General features: G+C 40.4%; 1 protein-coding gene across 6 annotated transcripts in view; it reads right to left on the minus strand.

Moving 5' to 3' along the window:
- Positions 1-842: 842 nt before the first annotated feature.
- Positions 843-19,261, minus strand: part of LOC115449350 (rho GTPase-activating protein 21-B) — a 412,582-nt gene continuing 394,163 nt past the window's right edge. For all 6 annotated transcript variants that reach the window (XM_037439479.1, XM_037439478.1, XM_037439481.1 and 3 more), the window contains 9 exons: positions 8,077-8,232; positions 7,573-7,789; positions 6,865-7,082; positions 6,363-6,573; positions 5,753-6,012; positions 5,358-5,484; positions 4,811-5,069; positions 4,551-4,639; positions 843-3,767 (listed from right to left, as the gene is read on the minus strand). In XM_037439479.1, coding sequence (XP_037295376.1) covers positions 2,947-3,767; positions 4,551-4,639; positions 4,811-5,069; positions 5,358-5,484; positions 5,753-6,012; positions 6,363-6,573; positions 6,865-7,082; positions 7,573-7,789; positions 8,077-8,232 — 2,358 coding nt within the window. In that variant the 3' untranslated portion in view covers positions 843-2,946. The remainder of the gene's footprint in view (positions 3,768-4,550; positions 4,640-4,810; positions 5,070-5,357; positions 5,485-5,752; positions 6,013-6,362; positions 6,574-6,864; positions 7,083-7,572; positions 7,790-8,076; positions 8,233-19,261) is intronic.

Below are 19,261 nucleotides of genomic sequence, written 5' to 3' on the forward strand. Positions count from 1 at the left end.
ATGAGTAGTGTAGGCTTGAAATATATGATTTGACATTAAGTATTACTTTGCTCTTCAACTTCTTGCATGTTGTGCTAAAACTTACTTATTGCTTTTTATCACAGTTTGCGGTTGTTCTGTTTATAATAATAATGGAATAAATATTATTCCTATTCAATGTATTGTTTTAACCGACTTCAAAAAAGGAGGAGGTTATCAATTAGAAGTGATTTTTTTTAACATGGTTATTTTCGTTTTAACATATAATTACTTTATTTATTAAAAATTAGTTAAACATAAAATGTATGTCATTATTTAAATCACCCCACCCTAGTTGCCAATGGTAGGAGGCGCTGCTGTCGTGCACTTATTCCACCTAAGTCAGTGGTAAAATATAAAGAGAATTATAATATATATGCAAAGATTGCATAATTAATAATTCCAAATTTACATTTCATTTGAGGACTTTTGAAATAAATAAAAAAACTATGAAGTATTAAATATTTCTATTGTTTCACTCTTAAACATTTTCTGTATTATTCAATATGAATTATATTTTTTGCTACTTTTATTATAAGTAGATATTTTATGGATAGTGCTCGCGCCTTGCGGTCCGCGTCACTGCTGCGGCGATCGGTCACACCCTACAATGTCGCGTTGCTCGGAGTTATTTTCATTGAAATTCATAGAAACCACTAGTTACTTCCAGCCTGCGACTTGCGGCTGCTGCTGAGATCTGAGGCTCATCTCGGACTTATACCTTCAACTTCAATTACTTGCTTTTACTTTTTAAAGAAGGTTTAACCAATAGAATATTTTTAAGGAATGATACCAGGTCCAGGATATAGAATTAAAAAATAAGGTTTAAATTGATTCAATATTTTATTTTCATTGTTCCAAAATATACACAATGACAAATATTGTAAATCTGGATTGAACCATATTTGCAAAATGTCTTTAAAGATGTTTATTTGAATTTAATAGGTGATTACACGAAGAACATGAATAGATTATTTGATTACAATCTGTTGCAAGCAGACGCTCCGTCGAGCCGTCCCGAGGGACTTGTCTTTTGTGAGGCGACCTGCCCTCTACGCTCTACAATATGATCCAGTAAAATTAGTAAATTCAGTTCCTACATTAAATGATATATTTACAAATAAAACTTTAAAAGGAACGCTTTGCAAACATTCAACAAACTTGAGATCGTCTTAACGTAAAGATGGTATAAAATTTTCAAAAAGTTAAAGAATGAAAATCTAAAACATTAATTCTCCGACGTAAATATTTACAATAATTAAATTTAAAATAAAAAAGGTTGTGCCAAATCACTTTTTTATAGCTTTCACAAAATAAATAACAATTGAATTTAGCCTAAAAATACTTCTGTTCAATAAACAAAACAATAAAAAATAATTGCATTCAACAAAGCTACGATAACAAGTATAAATTAATCATAAAAGAAATGTACAGTTTTTACAAAGCTAAATGGGATCACGTTCATTATTATCACTGCGATAGTGTTGCAAGAGTACCGAGTGCGGAGTCCCCCCTCCGACCCTCACATGTATTGCATTCATTATTTACACTCGACCCTCCTCACTCCTTACTCGCTACGCTAAACACTTACTCTATACATATACTTCAATATTATTCAAATCAATATTCAATACACAAACTCTGTCGACTCATTCATTATCATATTTCTAATTCACATTTCTCTACACTCACACAGTTCTGTTGTCAACACGCTGACACTAAGGTAACTATAATTTGTAATTATATAATTCATAATAATTGTGCATAAAATTCGAATCAGCTAAAACTATTGCAGAGGCAAGTAGGTGATGTATGCATACATATAATCGCATCGAAATCATTATGCAAACTTCAGGACACTAATAGTCGCTATTTAATAATATCTTAACGCTAAATGGTGTTACTGTGTGGTCATTACGTCGCCCGCAGCTGCCGCGGGCGTCCTACCTAATAACGATTCACTGTTCGCGTAAACTACACTAGTAGCACAAATTAAATTTATATTATGCTCATTTTGCACTGTTTACAAGTCAAGGTTCCACAACAACTCCGCCAAAAGTAGTTCAGCATCTACAAGGGGAGTGTGGCTTCGTACAGCGATGTGTATGTGTGTGGAACGTTTGCCGACTCCGGTACACGGCGCCACGCGGCGCGTGTGCGACACGTGTCTCCTCGTGTGGTTTGTTAGTTTCGTCCTCGACGTGCGATCCTTGCATGCCTGTCACCGATCCTTCCCGTCGCCCTAGTATGCTCCGCGCATGCATCTATTCTCAAATATATCGTCAGCTTCATAAATCATTCTTTGGCATTATTTAGTGAGCTAAGTTCGCTTAGACTTTTCATATAATCGTTTCTATTAGTTCAATCAAACACTTCCTCCTCGTCTACAATGTTTAAAACATATTGCACCGCTATTCACATTAATTTAATTGAATCTTTTCGTTACTATTTATTCATATCGCATTAACCTACATTTCGTACGAGAACAGTCAATAAGTCGGAGTGATTAACGATCGAAACGCGAGGAAACGTAGAGTTCACGACGCGCTACGACTCTTGAGTATTATATTTATTCGTATATCATATATAGACATTTGTGACCTAATCTATTCAGTCAATTGAATCGAATCAAAGAAAATAGCCTCTCTCAAAATGAAAGTGTCGAACCGTCAACGTCGGCGGGAACGCGCGTCGGTCTCTCGTCGGCGGAGTGGAGCAGAGGGCACCAGGGACCTGGCACCAGGCACCAGGGACCTGGCACCAGGCACCAGGCACCAGGCACCAGGCACGAGGCACCAGGCACCGGGGGGCACCAGGGGAACTACATACATACAGCACCACGTGAATAGACACCGGGGACAGCTACCGTGCAGAGTGTCAGAGCGTCGCGTGACGAGCGGTGGCTCAGAGCGAGGCGCGGCGCGAGCGTCACACGTGCGACTCCAGCGGGTGCGGCGGCAGCGGCAGCGCCGGCCACGCCGCCGTCAGGTCCGGCGACGACGTGCGCGTGTGGCGCGCCGACCAGCCGTCCTTGTCGAAGTCCTTCGTGCCGCCCACCGTGTGGCGCCGCTTGATGCCGCGCTCCGGCATGCCGTTCTTGCGCTTGAGCTTGGTGGAGCGCCAGGCGGCGGGCTCGCGGCGGCGGCTGGGGTCGCGGCAGTTCAGGCTCTCGGAGCGCAGCACGCGCGCCTCGTGGCGGCTCTCGCGCGACAGCGACTCGGAGCGCTTCAGCTTGGCGCCGTCGGGCCGCGCCGCCTGCGCGCCGCTGTGCCGCTTGCCGCACTCGCGCTTGTCGTCGGCGTCCGGCGCGGGCGGCGCGTGTGGCGCGTGTGTGGCGGGGGCGGGGGCCGGCGCGGGCGCGGCGGCGCAGTTCTCCTTCTCGGAGTCGTCGCCGTCGTCGCGCGCGTGGCGACGCGGCCAGGCGCGGTCGGGCTCGTCGGCGCTGCTGGAGGAGGAGTGTCGGTGGTCGCGCGCGAGCCAGGCCGCCTTGAGCTCGTGCGCGCGCACGGCGGGCGAGACTCGCTCGGGCCGGTCGCGCTCCGCTCGCTCCGCTTGCTCGTCCCGCTCGTCCCGCTCGCTGTGCAGACTGCCCTCCGAGGGCGAGCTGGCGGTGGACTTGCCCTCCTCGTTCTCCTCCTGGCACTCGTCCGCGTAAGGGATGCTGCCGTCGTCGAGCGGCGACGAATTGTTGAGCGTGCGCAGCTTCTGGTCGAACGTGTTCGTCAGAGATGACACCAAATCTCCGGTTCCTTTAACAAATTTGTTATTGTTTGAATCATGCATGACATCGGTAAACAGTTAGACACGAGTCACGTAAGCGTGTTAGACGATTGTGTGTAGTTAAGTGGGTGATGTATGATCGTTATGTACAGCGGCGATGGATGCGATGACTGGCGACGCCGCGAGCAGGCCAAGCCGTGACGTCAGCAGCCGCTATAGAGAAGCGTTAGTTTGTATCGCGAGACGAGTATTTGTTCACATCTATTCGCACACAATGGCAGCTGCGGTCGGTAAGTCGGTGGCCGCGGATGAGAACACATGTAAACAAATAGAACCGTTGTGCGTCAACATGCCCGTCCGCGTACACGCACACACTTGCAACAACGCACGCACACATTCCTATACCTTTTTTTAATGTGGACAAAAGAAAGGGATTGCTGTGTCTACTCTCTGACGTCAGTACTGGACACCTATTGGGGCAAATAGTAGACACCTTTATAATGATACATAAATTCAAATACATAAAACGTACGAACATATAATGCAATTTGGCAAATAAAGGAATGGTTCCAATAAAACAGCGCTGCAGTGGTGGCATCTAAGGCTGTAGTTACATAGACTGTTTCCTGTCAATCGATATAATCAACAGTGCTAATTACAGTCGGGCCAGTACAGTATGGCAGTCAAATTCAAACTGCGTGATGTTGAAATCAAGACTGCACGCAGCCTATCATGTCCGAAAGTAGTCGGGCTGTTCGTATAATAGCGTCGTATCTAACAGTGCATAGTTAACGAATGATTGAGATATTCACCATCAATGGAGAAGTTAGTGAGCGCATGCGCGTGTCGCGACAGCTCCTGCCGACCGCGACCCAGCGCCGACATCGACTCGAGCTCAATTCTGGAATAAATGTACAAAACACTGTTAGCATAAGCCAAAAAAGTAATTTGTTAACAATTTTAATTATAATTCCCTTAGGTTTGGAACGATCTGCAGTTTGGCCAACATTAAAACTAGAAAAAATCAAAGTCATCTTGAATGAGACCGTGTATGTTTTGTAATAGAACTCACTTGTTGACCCCGTCCTGCCTGGTGAACCTGTGCGGCAGCCCGTCGTAGTCGGCGAGCGAGGTGGTGAGGTGCGCGGGCGGTGACGTCAGCGGTGACGTCAGCGGCGAGCTCGGCGGGGAGCCCCCCGGCGACGTCTCCGCGCGCTTCTCCTCCGACCACTTCTTGTCGGCGGAGGGCTTGGACCGAGGCTTGCGCTGGATCTTGCGGTTCGCCGCCGATATTATCGACGATACTATGTCTCTTGTTGACACGTCTTTACCTGGAATTTGAAATAAAAATGTTACGTTAATTGAAGGTACTGGTGAGGCACTTGTAACTTAAACTTAATTTTTTTTTAAAGTGAGCTAAAAAGGAACCGTAAAGTTTAATTCAGCTATTAGTCAGATATCCAGATTAGTAATGTTCAACCTGGAAACTAATCTTAAAATGTCATAAAATACTACGGAAATTTAGGCTTAGAAATCTGATAACAATCTTAACCCTAAGTAATATCATAAAGCAGAAGAAATGAACTCTGAATCGACGTAATATTTAAAACAAAATGTACCTTCGATCTTCTTAACGTTGTGTATGAGCAGGTCGCGCGAGGGCGCCGGCGCGGGCGACAGCTCGTCCGCGGAGGGCGGCGGCTCCACCGGCGGGTCGCCCTCCTCCTCCTCGAAATACCACTCGTACTGGAAACATGATAACACGCATCAGTAAAGTGTGTGGTGACTCTTTGAGTTTGTGACTAAAATGTAAGTATGTTACGTGGTCTACTTAGGGTCATGCTTTGGGAATCAATGGCATGAGCCGATTTGAGGTAGGTAACATTTATAATAATGCAATCTCATATCCAAAGCGATTTTAGTCTTAAATTGTTAAATTTAAGAAAAAAACGTGAGTGATTTGGAAGCTTAACTAAGCTTAACTTAAATTGTTTTGAAGATATTAGTGACTCACGTGTGTCAGGAAGGACTCGATGATGCGACACTGGCTGGACATGTCGTTGACCATCGCCAGCATGTCGTCGCTGGCGGCGCGCACCAACGTTGGACCAAACACGATGGCCAAGTTTCGCGCCTCCATCTTGTTGGAGCCGGAGTGCGCCACCACTTTGCGCAGATGTTGGATCAGGTACTTGAGTGTTTCGTAATGCGCCTCGGGCAGCGCGTGGACCAACCGCTTCAGTTCACGAGCCCTGTCCGGAGATCTGTCCGCCGCTGGAATCGTACAGTTTATATTTAGCGTCGCGCCTCGTAAACATGTTAAACAGGGCGCTTTCTACGAATGTTTAACGGGTTGATAGTTACCAGCGTACGCTTTGATGTTTTTAATATTATTTCCTATTATCACTATAAAAATGATTTCTGAGAACGCATAGTTACGTTTGACGACGTGACAGCATAGAAAGGAAAATCCAAGATCTCGAATTTGATTTTTTTTTTAAATATCGAATTTGAAAGTCTGTTAAATAGACATAAAACAGCCTAGTAGGCGTTACCGTTAGCGCACACAACGTATGATGTGGGTTTTGCCGTGCTGGTATTGGGAAAATGTTCAAAGTACTGACCTATGAAGGCGGGGTAGAGATGCGCGGTGAGCAGCGGGTCGGGCAGCCGCCGCAGGTACGCCTTGAGCAGGCTGGAGGCGACGTGCACGTCGGCCCAGCGCGCGTCGCCGGCGGGCGGCGGCTGGCCGCGGTCCAGCGCCGCCGCCAGCGCCGCCACGCCGCCCGCGTTGCCCGGCACGCGGTACACGCCTACCGTGCGCAGTCCGTATGCCTGCACACACAAATAGTACGAACCATGTAGTCTTATTGCACTCTATGGAGGTTTAGATCTCAAAACGATCAAAATCAGTATATTAACAATTAAACTCGTAACAACTATAGGTTTTCAAACAGTGGTAGGACGATTGTTGTAAACAACCAGGATTTGTAATGCTTAATTTACTGCGTTATTACTATTCTTTCACTCAAAAATGCCATCCATCTCTAGTACACTGCTAATGTTGTCAAAACTTCTACATTCCAGGATTTTAATGTACAAACAGCTAAGTGTTAAAAATCATACCTCAACGGCCTGCGCGGGCAGTGTGACAGCTTTGGGCACGAACGGATGTTCCTGGTCGGCGGGGCAGCGCTCGAGCGGCGCGCCGAGCCAGCCAGTCGCGGCGGCGGCCGCGGGCGTACTGGCCGCGGTGCCGCCGTGCATGCGCCGGAGTTGCTTCGCCATGCGCCCCTTCCACGTCTTGTTCTTCGGTGACGACGGCAGGGTTGGTGTTGGTGGGCCTGCACAATAGAAAATTTATTCGTTAATTGTGTTAATCGGAAATCATAGTTAAATAGTGATTATGAAATTGAGTAACAGAAAAATAATAGAACTGTATATTAAATGTAAGCATTGTAACAATTAACCACATTTGTAATATCAAAGAGCATAGATTATAATTAAACACATTGTCAATAAGTTATTTTGAATTTATTATAAAAACATTAGATGCAATCGAGCTTTAGACTAATTAATGTGTTTATTTCGGTATTTTTCCTCTTCCTTTTATCTATTAAACATCGATGGAAGAAGGTAAAACTTTCCCTGTTCAAAGTAATACAAAATGGTTTAAACAATTATCAAACTAACTTGGACTATAGTTTTAGTATTCCGTGGTGAATTCTTACCGAATATAAAGTACAACCTACTTCTGATTAACTGCAGTAGGATGAAACTGAAAAATGACGGATTATACCTAATATTGTTATATCCAAATAAATGTCAACTTACCAGTGGGCGACCTGTTCCTGCTGATCTTCTTGCTGCGCTGTGGGGGGAGCGGTGAGGGGCATTCGGCGGTGGCCTGAGGCGCGGGCGCGGGCGCTGTCGTCGAGGCGGGGGCAGGCGCGGGCGCGGTTTGCGCAGGCGCAGGCTCCGCGGGCGGCGGCTCGGCCGAGTGGCGCCTCAGCGCTGCCAGCCATCGCTGCGCGTCAGCGGCACCTTCGGCCTGCACGCGACAAACAATACCGTGAAAGTAAAGGAAAAATAAGTAAACATTTTACATTGCGAAAGACTTTGAAACAAGAGGCAATTTGAATCATATATGCGCAACATCAAATTTGCGCAACCTCACCAATCGTAGTCCATATTACCGTCATAACCGTTAAGAACAAACATTTTTATGCAATTGGTTGTCAGTTTTACCATATTACATCGGCAATTTCAGTACAATAACTCTTTCACTCCACGTCTCTCCTACTTCCTCCTGTCTCCATCATTACTCTGAGCACTGACCTGCAGTAGTAGCTCAGCGCCGGCGGCCGTGGTGACTCGTACCACGTGTTTCCGCTTGGTGTAGTCGTCAGCGAGCGCGGCGAGCGAGTAGCGCACGTCGAGCGCGTCGCGCGACTGTGCTGCGTCAGCGCCGCCGCCGGTCACCGCGCCGGGGCTCTGTGGACAACCAAATTACAACGTTAGCATGTTAAATTAATGGCCGAAATTAAATTATACATGAAGGTAGTTGGACTTAATTCATTACTTATAGATAGAAGTTATAATTGAGCAATTTGAAGAAGGATAATATGGAATGAATATTGTCATGCACTTCCATTGTAATTAATATGAATTTATAACATACTAGCTCAGCTGTACCTAATAAAGTTTTGAAATATCTAATCAAGTCTTCCATTTAAAACATTTTGGATCTCAGTGAAAGTTTTCAGCTGTTTGACACAAAACTATTCGTAAAGGAAAGTTACCGCGCTGTCATATTTTTATGACTGACATTATAGTGTCAAGGCACCGAAATTGCTATTTAAAACCAAAACACGTTCCCAAAGGTCAAAATGACACTGAAACACGTAAAGATGATGCGATAAGACGTAAACATAGTGACACCACTCATATTCTGACAGTAAACAGTCGAAAATATAAAGCAAAACTAATTGAACGTTTCAAAAAACAAAAGCGACATAGTACGTGTCGGTGGATTTGATAAGGCCGTGAAAGTAGCGTCAAGCGAAACGGTCGGTGACGTACGACTTGTAAAAATAACGTTTTGAGAGTAATTAACTGGCGATTAGACGCTAGCCGACGACGAGACGCGGGTAGGGAACAAATTCTTGTACGCGTCGGCTAATGCGTAACGTGCTACACGAATGTCAGCGCAATTGGAATTCACGTAACAAATGTATCCAATTATTTAGTGACAGCTCTGTAATCTGTATGGTACATTTGTTTCAATTTTGTATCTTATGATAATGTACTTAAGACTCATTAGATTTCCATTTGTGTCAGTTAGGAAAAGAGTTAATCAACTTTTTGAAGTCAGTCACGAAACTATATACATAAAAAGATAAAACCTGCAAAACAGCAAAGGAGGATGACAAACAAAAAAAAAACTAAAAAAAGCAATAACGTATGAATCAAAACTATTTATATTTCGAGAAATATATATTCGCTAGCATCGTGCAGCGGAACCGAATATTCGAGAAGATGCAATACCTATTGATAGAGAATTCGTATTTCGAAATTAGTCGAACTGTTCATCAACTATCAATCATTGTCAGTACGTCACGTGGGGCCTGACATTGTTCATACAAACTACCACGCTTTCACCCCTAATTATAGTTATTTTGTGAATAATGGGGATTAGTCAGTCGTTTGCGGTATGCAGTGTTTTGGCTCCGTTATTATGCGAAGGTGGTAAAAATTGATACAGTTCTAGGTGTTATAATTATGTACGTAAAGATTTTTATTGTATGTCTCATGTAGGTGTCACTATCAATTCTTGATGTCGTATATTCAAATACTATTAATAAATAATTTGAAATTCATCTTCAAACATCTCTATTAATGTTCTGTAAGTAAGGGGATTTACCCAGAGAATAAATTATTATAAAAAATTTTCGTGAATTTCATTAATATTTTAATTATGTTATTTATCCGCCTTCGTCAGATTATTCGACTTCACAAAAGTTTTCGATGCCCTACATCTAATCACAATCTATAAATCTCGTAAATACCTAGATACGTATCACATAATATTTTATTACAATTTTATTTCATTTCATTTTCAGAACAAGCCGAGGAACTTGTTTCGTACAGCCGTGTAAGACACCCATTCTGCTACATTATATTGCACAGTTTATTATCAAAATAGATTACTTATGAACCTAGGGTTGTCTCGTATGATATTGAATGACTAATTTTAGATTATCTTTAATAGTTTTACATTATGTCTGACCTTTCTCAATGCCACACATAGATATCTCATCACGTCCACAATTTCAATACACTTGGTATTTTATTAGATTTGTATCATGTGGTATTCGATTTTATCATTAATACATACATCTTCGTTACTCATATACGATTAATAATCTTTTCGATTTAGCATATTTAAATTTAACTCTTGATAGGGGATTATAATAGGTAAAAACCAATTTTACACTCATTATTTTTTATTAAAGCGCTGTAGTTAAGGCGATACCTCAAGGTCCATTTTCATACATTTTGTTTCGGCTTTAATCTGGGTAACTAAACAAGTATTGGCAAGTAAAGAATTTAAATTCACGTCTAGTTAGTGATTAGTTCTCGCAGTTGAAGAAAAACGTAAAAATAATTAATAATCATGGATATTTCGGCCTTTAAAATTTAATATGACGAAATTTTAAAGGCAGAAATATCCATGATTATTAATTATTTTTACATTTTTCTTCAACTGCGAGAACTAATCACTAACTAGACGTGAATTTAAATTCTTTACTTGCCAATACTTGTTTAGTTACCCAGATTAAAGCCGAAACAAAATGTATGAAAATGGACCTTGAGGTATCGCCTTAAATGAGTCACACGCCATTGACTTTAAGCTGACTCATTCATTCGAGATGTTTTATGCGACGATCTAATAATAAAGTTATCAATTCAAATAGGTTAACAATGTTACACATTCCCTATAACAAGATATACAAATTGTCGAATAAATAGCGAAACATCCTCGGTTTCCTGTGCGTTTCGTGCCAAACGTCAAATTTATTCGCGGATATCGTAATGTTCGGACACGCGAACGAACCGCGGCGGCTTGGCGATGACATAAATACATCTCTTTGTCGTAACGCGTTCGAGTGTGGATGTAAATTAATGATATAACATCGTACGCTACGACTAGGCCGTGTATGTAGGTTAAAAACTTATTAGCGTGTTTAGGCTTGTAACACATAATATTCCTCGTATAGCCAATTCCGCAAAATTTTCTTGTGCTCGGCTGAATGCCGAGAATACTTTGACATCCTTGCTACAAATAAAAATAGACTAATTTTAAAATTAGAACAACATGATTCCTTTTTAGTTTAATATATAGGCCATGTTTGTACCAGCCAAATAAAAAACAAGTAAATAATAACTTTTTGAAACTTATGTTCCAATAATCTGTATTGTTGGTATCGGATATTTCGTTATTTTATTTAGTACCATTTGAAACAACCAAGAATAGGTTTGAAAAAAAAAACAAAAGTAACCCGAAGTAAAGCATCGTTTGTACAAGTAAATTAAATAACCAAAGCTTGTTAAAAGGCATTGTTAGGCACGTAGTCGGAATATTTGAAGAGTGCACTTTTTATCGCCCCGCGGCCGCGGTCGGAGTCTTTCCATTTGGATGTCAATGTAAGTAGGCTACCGGTTGTATTGTAAGCCGCGTTCGGTTGTTAGATTTACTGTTTGTCAATGCAGGTTCTTGGAAATATCATCAATGCCGTGGAAATCTTTAATCACTTCGCGTCCGGTTTAGAGAAAAAGTTTAAAACATTTCTGCGAACAATCTATATTTTATTTCGACGATGTTAATAGTTTTTCTTTTTCCAATTATTTTCATTGACCGGTGAATTTTAAATCAAATGCAACGCTTTAATTTACGACTGATCTGAAACGGCGTTACTGATTTAACTTTACCATTTTCCATAACAATGACTTAGGAATTCTATTTCACACGTAATATGTTCCTCTATATTGTTATTGTACCTAGTTATGTTTATTCCGTATTCATCTGGAGACAACATCAATCGTTACACAAATTGCCACCAGCTTCCGACCGTTCTGCACTGCAGTTAGAATCTACTTACACGTAGGAAATGGAAAGTCACACAATGCGGTCGCATCTTCCGGCGCGGGCGAACGTTCAAGGGCTTTCCAAAGGGAAATCCCTTCTGCGGTAGTTGATAACGCGCGATAATCAATAGAAAGGTGAAAATGCATGTGCTCTGTTTATGACGCTTTCTTTTCATTATTTTTTTAGGGCGATATGATTTCTCTCGTATGGTAGATGGAGACACGAATGACTGATTGAATAGTTAAGTTTTGGTCTGCATGATGTTTTATTGATTTTGGTATTTAAGACAGTCGTTTCGATGACTCCTTTACCAGATCAGAGTACCAGGAAGGAAAGACCATGTCCTATTGAATTGGTTCTTTGAAGATACTTAGGAATGATAAAAGTGCCGAATACCGACATTTACAGTTGAATACATTTTTCAATACACGCAGTAAAGTGCCACTCATTTCAGTTCCAATTGGCAGTTCTATGTAGGAAATGTCTGTGGGTCGCCGAGCCAAATAAAAAGAACAACAATATGCTTCCGGAAACGTGATGTTATGCTTTTGAAAATACATTAAAAATAGCACTTAACGTATTAGATACAAGAACCATAGAGTTACAAATGGTTAATAGGTCTTGCTTCTTATATTTTAAAATTAAAACGAATGTATTTTACATATCATTTTCATACTTTGTATGTATGTATGTGCACTTTTCCATGGGAAATCGGTTGATAAATGACATGTCACAGATAATTCATTAACAATTTCTTGGTAATTCATTTCGGTAAAATTAGCTTTGACAGGTCAAGATTAATTATATTAATGCAACAATGAAGCACAGAAAGTGAAACCTGCTATTTTCGTGAAGTTATTTGCAAATTGGAAACTGTACTTGTGGTTTGAAATAAAACAGAATATCTATATTCATTCCGACATTTACGATTCTGTAATCTCTATAATACTCTTGGCTGATGAAATATTGCAATTTACCGTAACTGGCCGCACGATCCTTACTACGTGAGTCACACCGACGCCGTATTTGTATCTCGATTCAATCACAAAAGCTAATATTCCGTGATCAGACAGAACAGTACAGACTATTAACAATCGGCAGAAAACACGAAAATCGATGATTTATTACTGGCGACCTAAAAAGAAAACTATTTCCGCATATGCAACAATAAATTTCGAAAAAAGAATAAACATTACCGGTCAACATTTCACGACTAACCTATTCGGTCTTAATTAGCAGGTCAGGCTTGTCACATGTAGCCATAAAATATAAATGTGGCCCAGTGACGTAACGTGTGTATGTGTTTATAATGCACCTGTCAGCGTGTGTGAGTGATTATATCTTTGTAGGTTAGTTTTATTTACTTTTTTATGAGACAGCGAACAGACTATACATCCTGCCAGTAGTAAGTTCATCTAAAAGAGACATAAACGCGTGGGCTGTTGAGTTCAGTTTTGTGATGTTATTATTCCACCGTCATTTGGCGTCCAGAAGTCTGTTGGACAGTCTAATAAGCGTATGAGGGTTCTCTGTTGTGCATAATGAGGCGAGTTCTGCAGGAAACGTGCTAACAGACAATTAACAGGCTCCAGTAATGAGGATGCTTCAGAGTCGAGACATCACTAGAGCGCTGCGTTAATTAAATTATAGTAGGTACGGAACGGAAGGGATATAAAGTGACCGTTATTTAGAAGTAGTTTAAATTAAGAACATAGTAGGCGTTTGCGTTTCGGTTAAAGGCAGAATACAAACATAAATTAGGTAAATATTTACAATATACACACTTATAGTTTCAATATTACTATTATCATTACAGTTGATGCGTAGAACTATAAAAGGGATTCGAAAAAATACATAAATCCCATAGTAAAACATTTATAGATAGTCAAGTAGTTTGAATGGCAAGAAAGTAATTGCTTTTGTGAAAGAACCCAGAAAGTTTAATTTGTAGTCTTCACGAAACGTTAAAGAAAGTGATCTAAAAACCAGTGTTTCTAGTGATTGACCCGCTAAATGTCGGTGTAATAGTACGTTACTTGCGAGTGATTATGCGCCTCCGAACCTTTCGGTGACGCTCGGACGCCCCTCCCTCGTCTATCAACATTTTATGTAATTTCGTTTGACCTAATCGATTTTATGTAGGTTTACGAGCGTTAACGTATACTTATTGGTCTCATGTTGCTCATGTGTTTAGTGGTACTGATGAATCGCCTTCGAACTCTGTTTAGTTTGCAATATGATTGTATTTAAATCATTTATGACATTATAATTTATGAAAAGATAAGGTGAAAAACAATGTAGGTCTGCATAATTTTTGCAAATGTATTATGTGCATGCATCAATTCCGTGCAGTGTTTAACCGACTTCCATACTAATGTTCATCATGCACGCACTACATACATGGTATTTCACATTTATTAGAGTCAAACCTACGGTGCTTCATCACGTCGTCTAGCCAGACGCCTGGCGTGAAGCCATATGCATCGTTCGCCAAAAGCCGATACAATACCACAATTTGCGTTAACGCAACTGATCTGTACGAACAATTAAAAATAAATCATAAAATTAACAATAGAATTAAATTGCCCGCTCACCAATATATCAGTGTACCAGAGTGTCATAGCTTGGCTGAGTTCCATGCACGTCACAGGTGAACCTTCGTATTGGTCATTGTCACTGTACGTGACAATAATGCACCGGCATTCAATACACACACGGTTCCATCTAATTTTGTACGGCCGTACGACACGCGGCCGTTTGCCCTAACCGTCACCCGTGAACTTCCCGAATATCACAGAGATGAATGACACGAGTCGCGCGCGCACCGATGCGAGATAAACCATTCGGGCAGAAATAATCGTTCGATCGGACCGATGGATTATTAGCGCGGGAAGTGTGAGGTGCGGTCGATGGCGCGGAGTCGGACACTCCCGCGCTCGGCTCGTTCCTCTGAAGGACTGTGAGCGCGCGCCTGCGCTGCGTCCGCGCAGAGAAAGTTCCGCAGACTCCGCGCCGTCTGCCAAATCGTGCTTTTCACGCTTCGGAAATGGATGTTTTTATCCGGACGACCCGTCGTGCACGATACCGTTGACTTTCATTCACTTTTTGCAAGTAACATTGGAAAATTTACGTAATTTTCTCTCGAATTATAATTAAATTTTACAAAAGAAACAGAACAAAATTTTTCCTTTTGTTATATTAAACTATACCTTTTATTCTTATTTGCATTGTTTTCGATGCATTGCCAGTTGGCTATTTTAACGTATTAATTTTGGCATGAATGTAGGCATGTCGTAGCTAACGCTCGGTAAGCTTGTATTGAATCCGGCTCGGTAACAATGTGATTTATAATTGACGAGCGTAGAGCGACCGTGTCACCGGTAATTTCATCCGATCCGCAAACGCACTGCGCTGCAATGCTCATTTGTCATGCTTTTCCTTCACTTAGTAATGTAGGGTTGCCAAAATATTTAGAGTGATTTTTTCCATCAAAGCATATGGAGCACTCGTTAGTGTCACAAAATATTAATTGTGACTTTTTGGGGATGCGAAGTTCTTTGAAATGAGCCAAAATATTTACAAACAGGATACGCTTCATTCGGCGATATCGTATTTAATAAAGCTTTAACAGTTGACAGCCCTTCCGGCTGGCAATCTTCTTGTCATTGACCTGCCGCTAGTTTTAAGCTGTTTCGTTTAACATTGAATTAAAGTGAAAGATCATTTACACGGTTAGATTGTCGGAACTAATTTCACCGTGTAACTAAAACTTTTTCAATGTTTTAATAGAATAAAACAAAGGAATCAATAGTTTCGTCATTATGACTGTTTCATTCATTTACATCATACATAATAGACTAGTCACCATGATATATTTTTGCATAGACAAAAGTACTAAATTACTTTTCTGCTTCTGAGTAACCTATTTGACTTGTTTAATAATAAATAAATTATCGTCTATAAATAAATTTTATATTTTGTTTCTTATTCATGCATCCTGATTGTGAAATTGTATTTGGGAGCTTTGCGTTTGTGTTTTGTTATTGAAACGCTAAAAAAACACAAACATCCCGCCTTTATCTCCGAAAGGGTAGACAGAGGGTGCAACCGGAGCACTCCACTTTTTAAGTAAACAATATTTTAATCTCTATAATTTTCATTGCGGGCGTATGTTGGGACGAAGAGATCACTCAATATAAGGTGAACGGCTGCATTACCGGCGTTCTATCTCAAAACAAAGTTTCGTCATTAGGGTTGTATCATTCTGAATGAATCATACATAATATAATAAGCAAGCAAAAAGTACGACGGCGTGATACTTGCGTTTCCGCTTTACGTAACCGTAAGATCTAATGTACCGAAAACGTCTGTCGTCCCTACACGTTGCGCGGCCACCGACGTGACTAACTCGCGACGTACAATAACGTCGATGATTCAACTAACATTTTCACGGCAAGTAACAGCATTATCGAAGTGCAAAAATACATTTGGTAATAATAATGAATCAGTGTTGCGCAACGCTGAAAGCCAGACTTTGACTCGTCGATTGTCGTTGATAGTTGATATTTACCAATTAATTTCGCATTACATAAAATTTAAAAATGTCCACGCAGACATTACGGCTGTGTCGCAACGTAACAGAGCCGTCTTACGATTGTCCGATGGCGTGTTTTGATACGTCTTGTAAATATTGTGAAGAACGAGATGCGTTATCTTGTAAATGTAATGACGTGTTGTGTTGGTACACGACGGTTTTGTAATGTGTTTCGCGAGTTTACCGCCATTGTTGATAATGTTGTTAACATTTCGTTCGCTCGTTTTATTTGTAAGATCGCTATTGATGTTATATTGCTATTTGGCCACGGTAATTGCATGAAATCTGGAAATGTCAAAGCTTTATTAAGTAACGAGTTATAAAAAATTTTAGCTCTGACCCAAACGTGTTCTTTCGAAAATATGGTTCTAAGAAACAATTATTATTGGCAAAATCATAGATATATTTGCGTGTACTGACTAGTTTAGTTAACATGCGTGTAAAGGTGCACGGTAGAACAGAACTCACCACCGTAGAACGAGGCCGCGACGACTTTCTAACAAACATCCACCCCGCTTATCAATGCTTGAGAGCCAGTAATGGACAGTTTTTACGCATAATTTACGATCGAGAAAGTGCGTTATTGTAACCAGATCACTTCAGTCAATGAGTTCATATCGCGGCCTGCGTTGCGTACGATTACGTCAGGTGCGAACGTCATATCGACATTTGGGTCAGATTGTCAGTACATGCATGTTTTATAACCTATTTCGAACTATTTTTATATCGATATTGTCGGAAAGTAGGACGGATAATGCCGATGTACGTCAATGAGCGAACGAAAGAACTATGCATTGAACCGTTCGCTTTGTGTTTTGACAACCCTAAATCGAGTTAGAGCGAGTGCAAATGAATCATTCACATGTAAGTAGGTTACGGAGATGGCGGTTGTTTACTCGGCGAAAATTGATGTTCTACCGCGAGTATAAAGTGGGTAAATATGATAAAAAATAAGTAATACAAAATGAACTGTGATTATTCATCATTAAATACATTTGATAAGTCAATAGACATATATAATGTTGTGGTAAACGAAACCATTTATTATGCAATAATTTGAATACGGTCTTTAATATAATAGAAGTAGAGATTTCGTTTTAAACATGCCTTATTAAAGTTTACGGCTAAATCATTTCGCAATACCAACGGACATTACAAATAAAATTTTGCAAAACTTATTGCCGTTCACATTAAAACTCCAAATATGTTACGTTCCGCGAAAACAAAACCAATACAAATAACAATAAAATATAATGTCGATTAATTTCTAGTAAACATTGCGTTCCGTTCAGTTTTTATGAAACTATTATTTGATGTAAAATTTTGCGATTGCATCTATAAATATTATAAAATAACGTCCCCTTTTCTGTCTGTCTGTTATCAAAATCTACTGAACGGATTTTTATGAAATTTGATATGGAGTTAATTTAAGACCCTGGGAAGGTTATAGGCAGTTTTCTATCCCGGGAAAATATATAGCTCGATTTTTATCCCAGAAAACGCATTCACGCGGGCGAAGCCGCGAGCAAGCTAGTTAAGAATATAGAGGCGCGATGGTTGCGTAATTATCTAATATAATCGAACGCGTATGTGGGTCAGAGGTTCGATGCGTTACAAAATATTTAGATAAGAGCTAACACGTCTAGTGATCGGCCCAGATCGGGATCACTTTAGCAACGATACTGATGCTGTTGATGATGACCTTATTGATTGTAAACTTGTATGATCAATACGATATTAAACTTAACTGCTTTCATGTTTTATCGAGTGGAGTCGGCCGTGAGGGTCGTTGGTTTGCTTCCCGCATCGCTCTTCTGGTTGAGATGGCCAAATATTTGTTTTGGGTTTGGATGTTGTGAGGGTGATTGAAAGTCTCTTGTACAGTCAGCCACAAGTGCAGCGGAACAAATTCAAAATTTCAAATCGCCTTTCCACTTTCGTTTTCTTATCAATACTCGTTTTTTCTTCAATTAAATTAACTTCACGGGATTAATTTTAGATAGAGAAACAATAGTGTTTCAATTGTAGTTAATGTGTGGAAGCATTTTGAAGATTTTGATATGTTTACATACTATTGTGGCTGACTGCACACGATATAACTTGCACCTTATTTGAAGTCTATGTCTGTGAGTGATGTGTGTTTATTTTTTTATTTTGGTGTTTTATAAATAATTACCAATAATATTAATTTTGAAATTCAAGCACGGTAATTGAAATCGTTCAAACATATAACACAGAATCGTATAGACAAAGTTGAAATCCCTGATTTTGAACTTTTTAGTATACGGTGAAATTTGCAATTCTCATTTGCACGTGTTGTGTTTACAATGTTGCGCGTGCGCAGCGCGTGACCCCGAAACGTGCGGATACAGCCTGTTCCGGTTGTTAATCACTTCATTAATTTGCATACTTTTTGGCATCTGTTTGTGTCGCGTGCTCGAAATAGTTTGAAGTGACGGGTTTTTGAACAAGTCGCGTATGTAGACGCCTTTAGAATGTAGTTTGCGGTGTGTTCCACAATAATGGAGTATAGCTGAACGTTTATAAATAAGGTTTAGGTTGTAAATGAGCAGATTAAAAGGAACAGTGCAAAAGAAAATGACTAGATCATCTGAACTAAGTATACAGTAGATACAGGATTAGATAATTTTTTTTTTTATTTGTTGATACAATTATATACAACATATTTTATTTGCTACCTAAGTAGTTACTGTGTAGAGCTTTAATTTGAATAGAATATAAAATAAAGTATCTATTATATTATCTATTCATAAACATTT

The sequence above is a fragment of the Manduca sexta genome, chromosome 17 (genome assembly GCF_014839805.1).
Source record: "Manduca sexta isolate Smith_Timp_Sample1 chromosome 17, JHU_Msex_v1.0, whole genome shotgun sequence".
NCBI classification, from domain to species: domain Eukaryota; kingdom Metazoa; phylum Arthropoda; class Insecta; order Lepidoptera; family Sphingidae; genus Manduca; species Manduca sexta.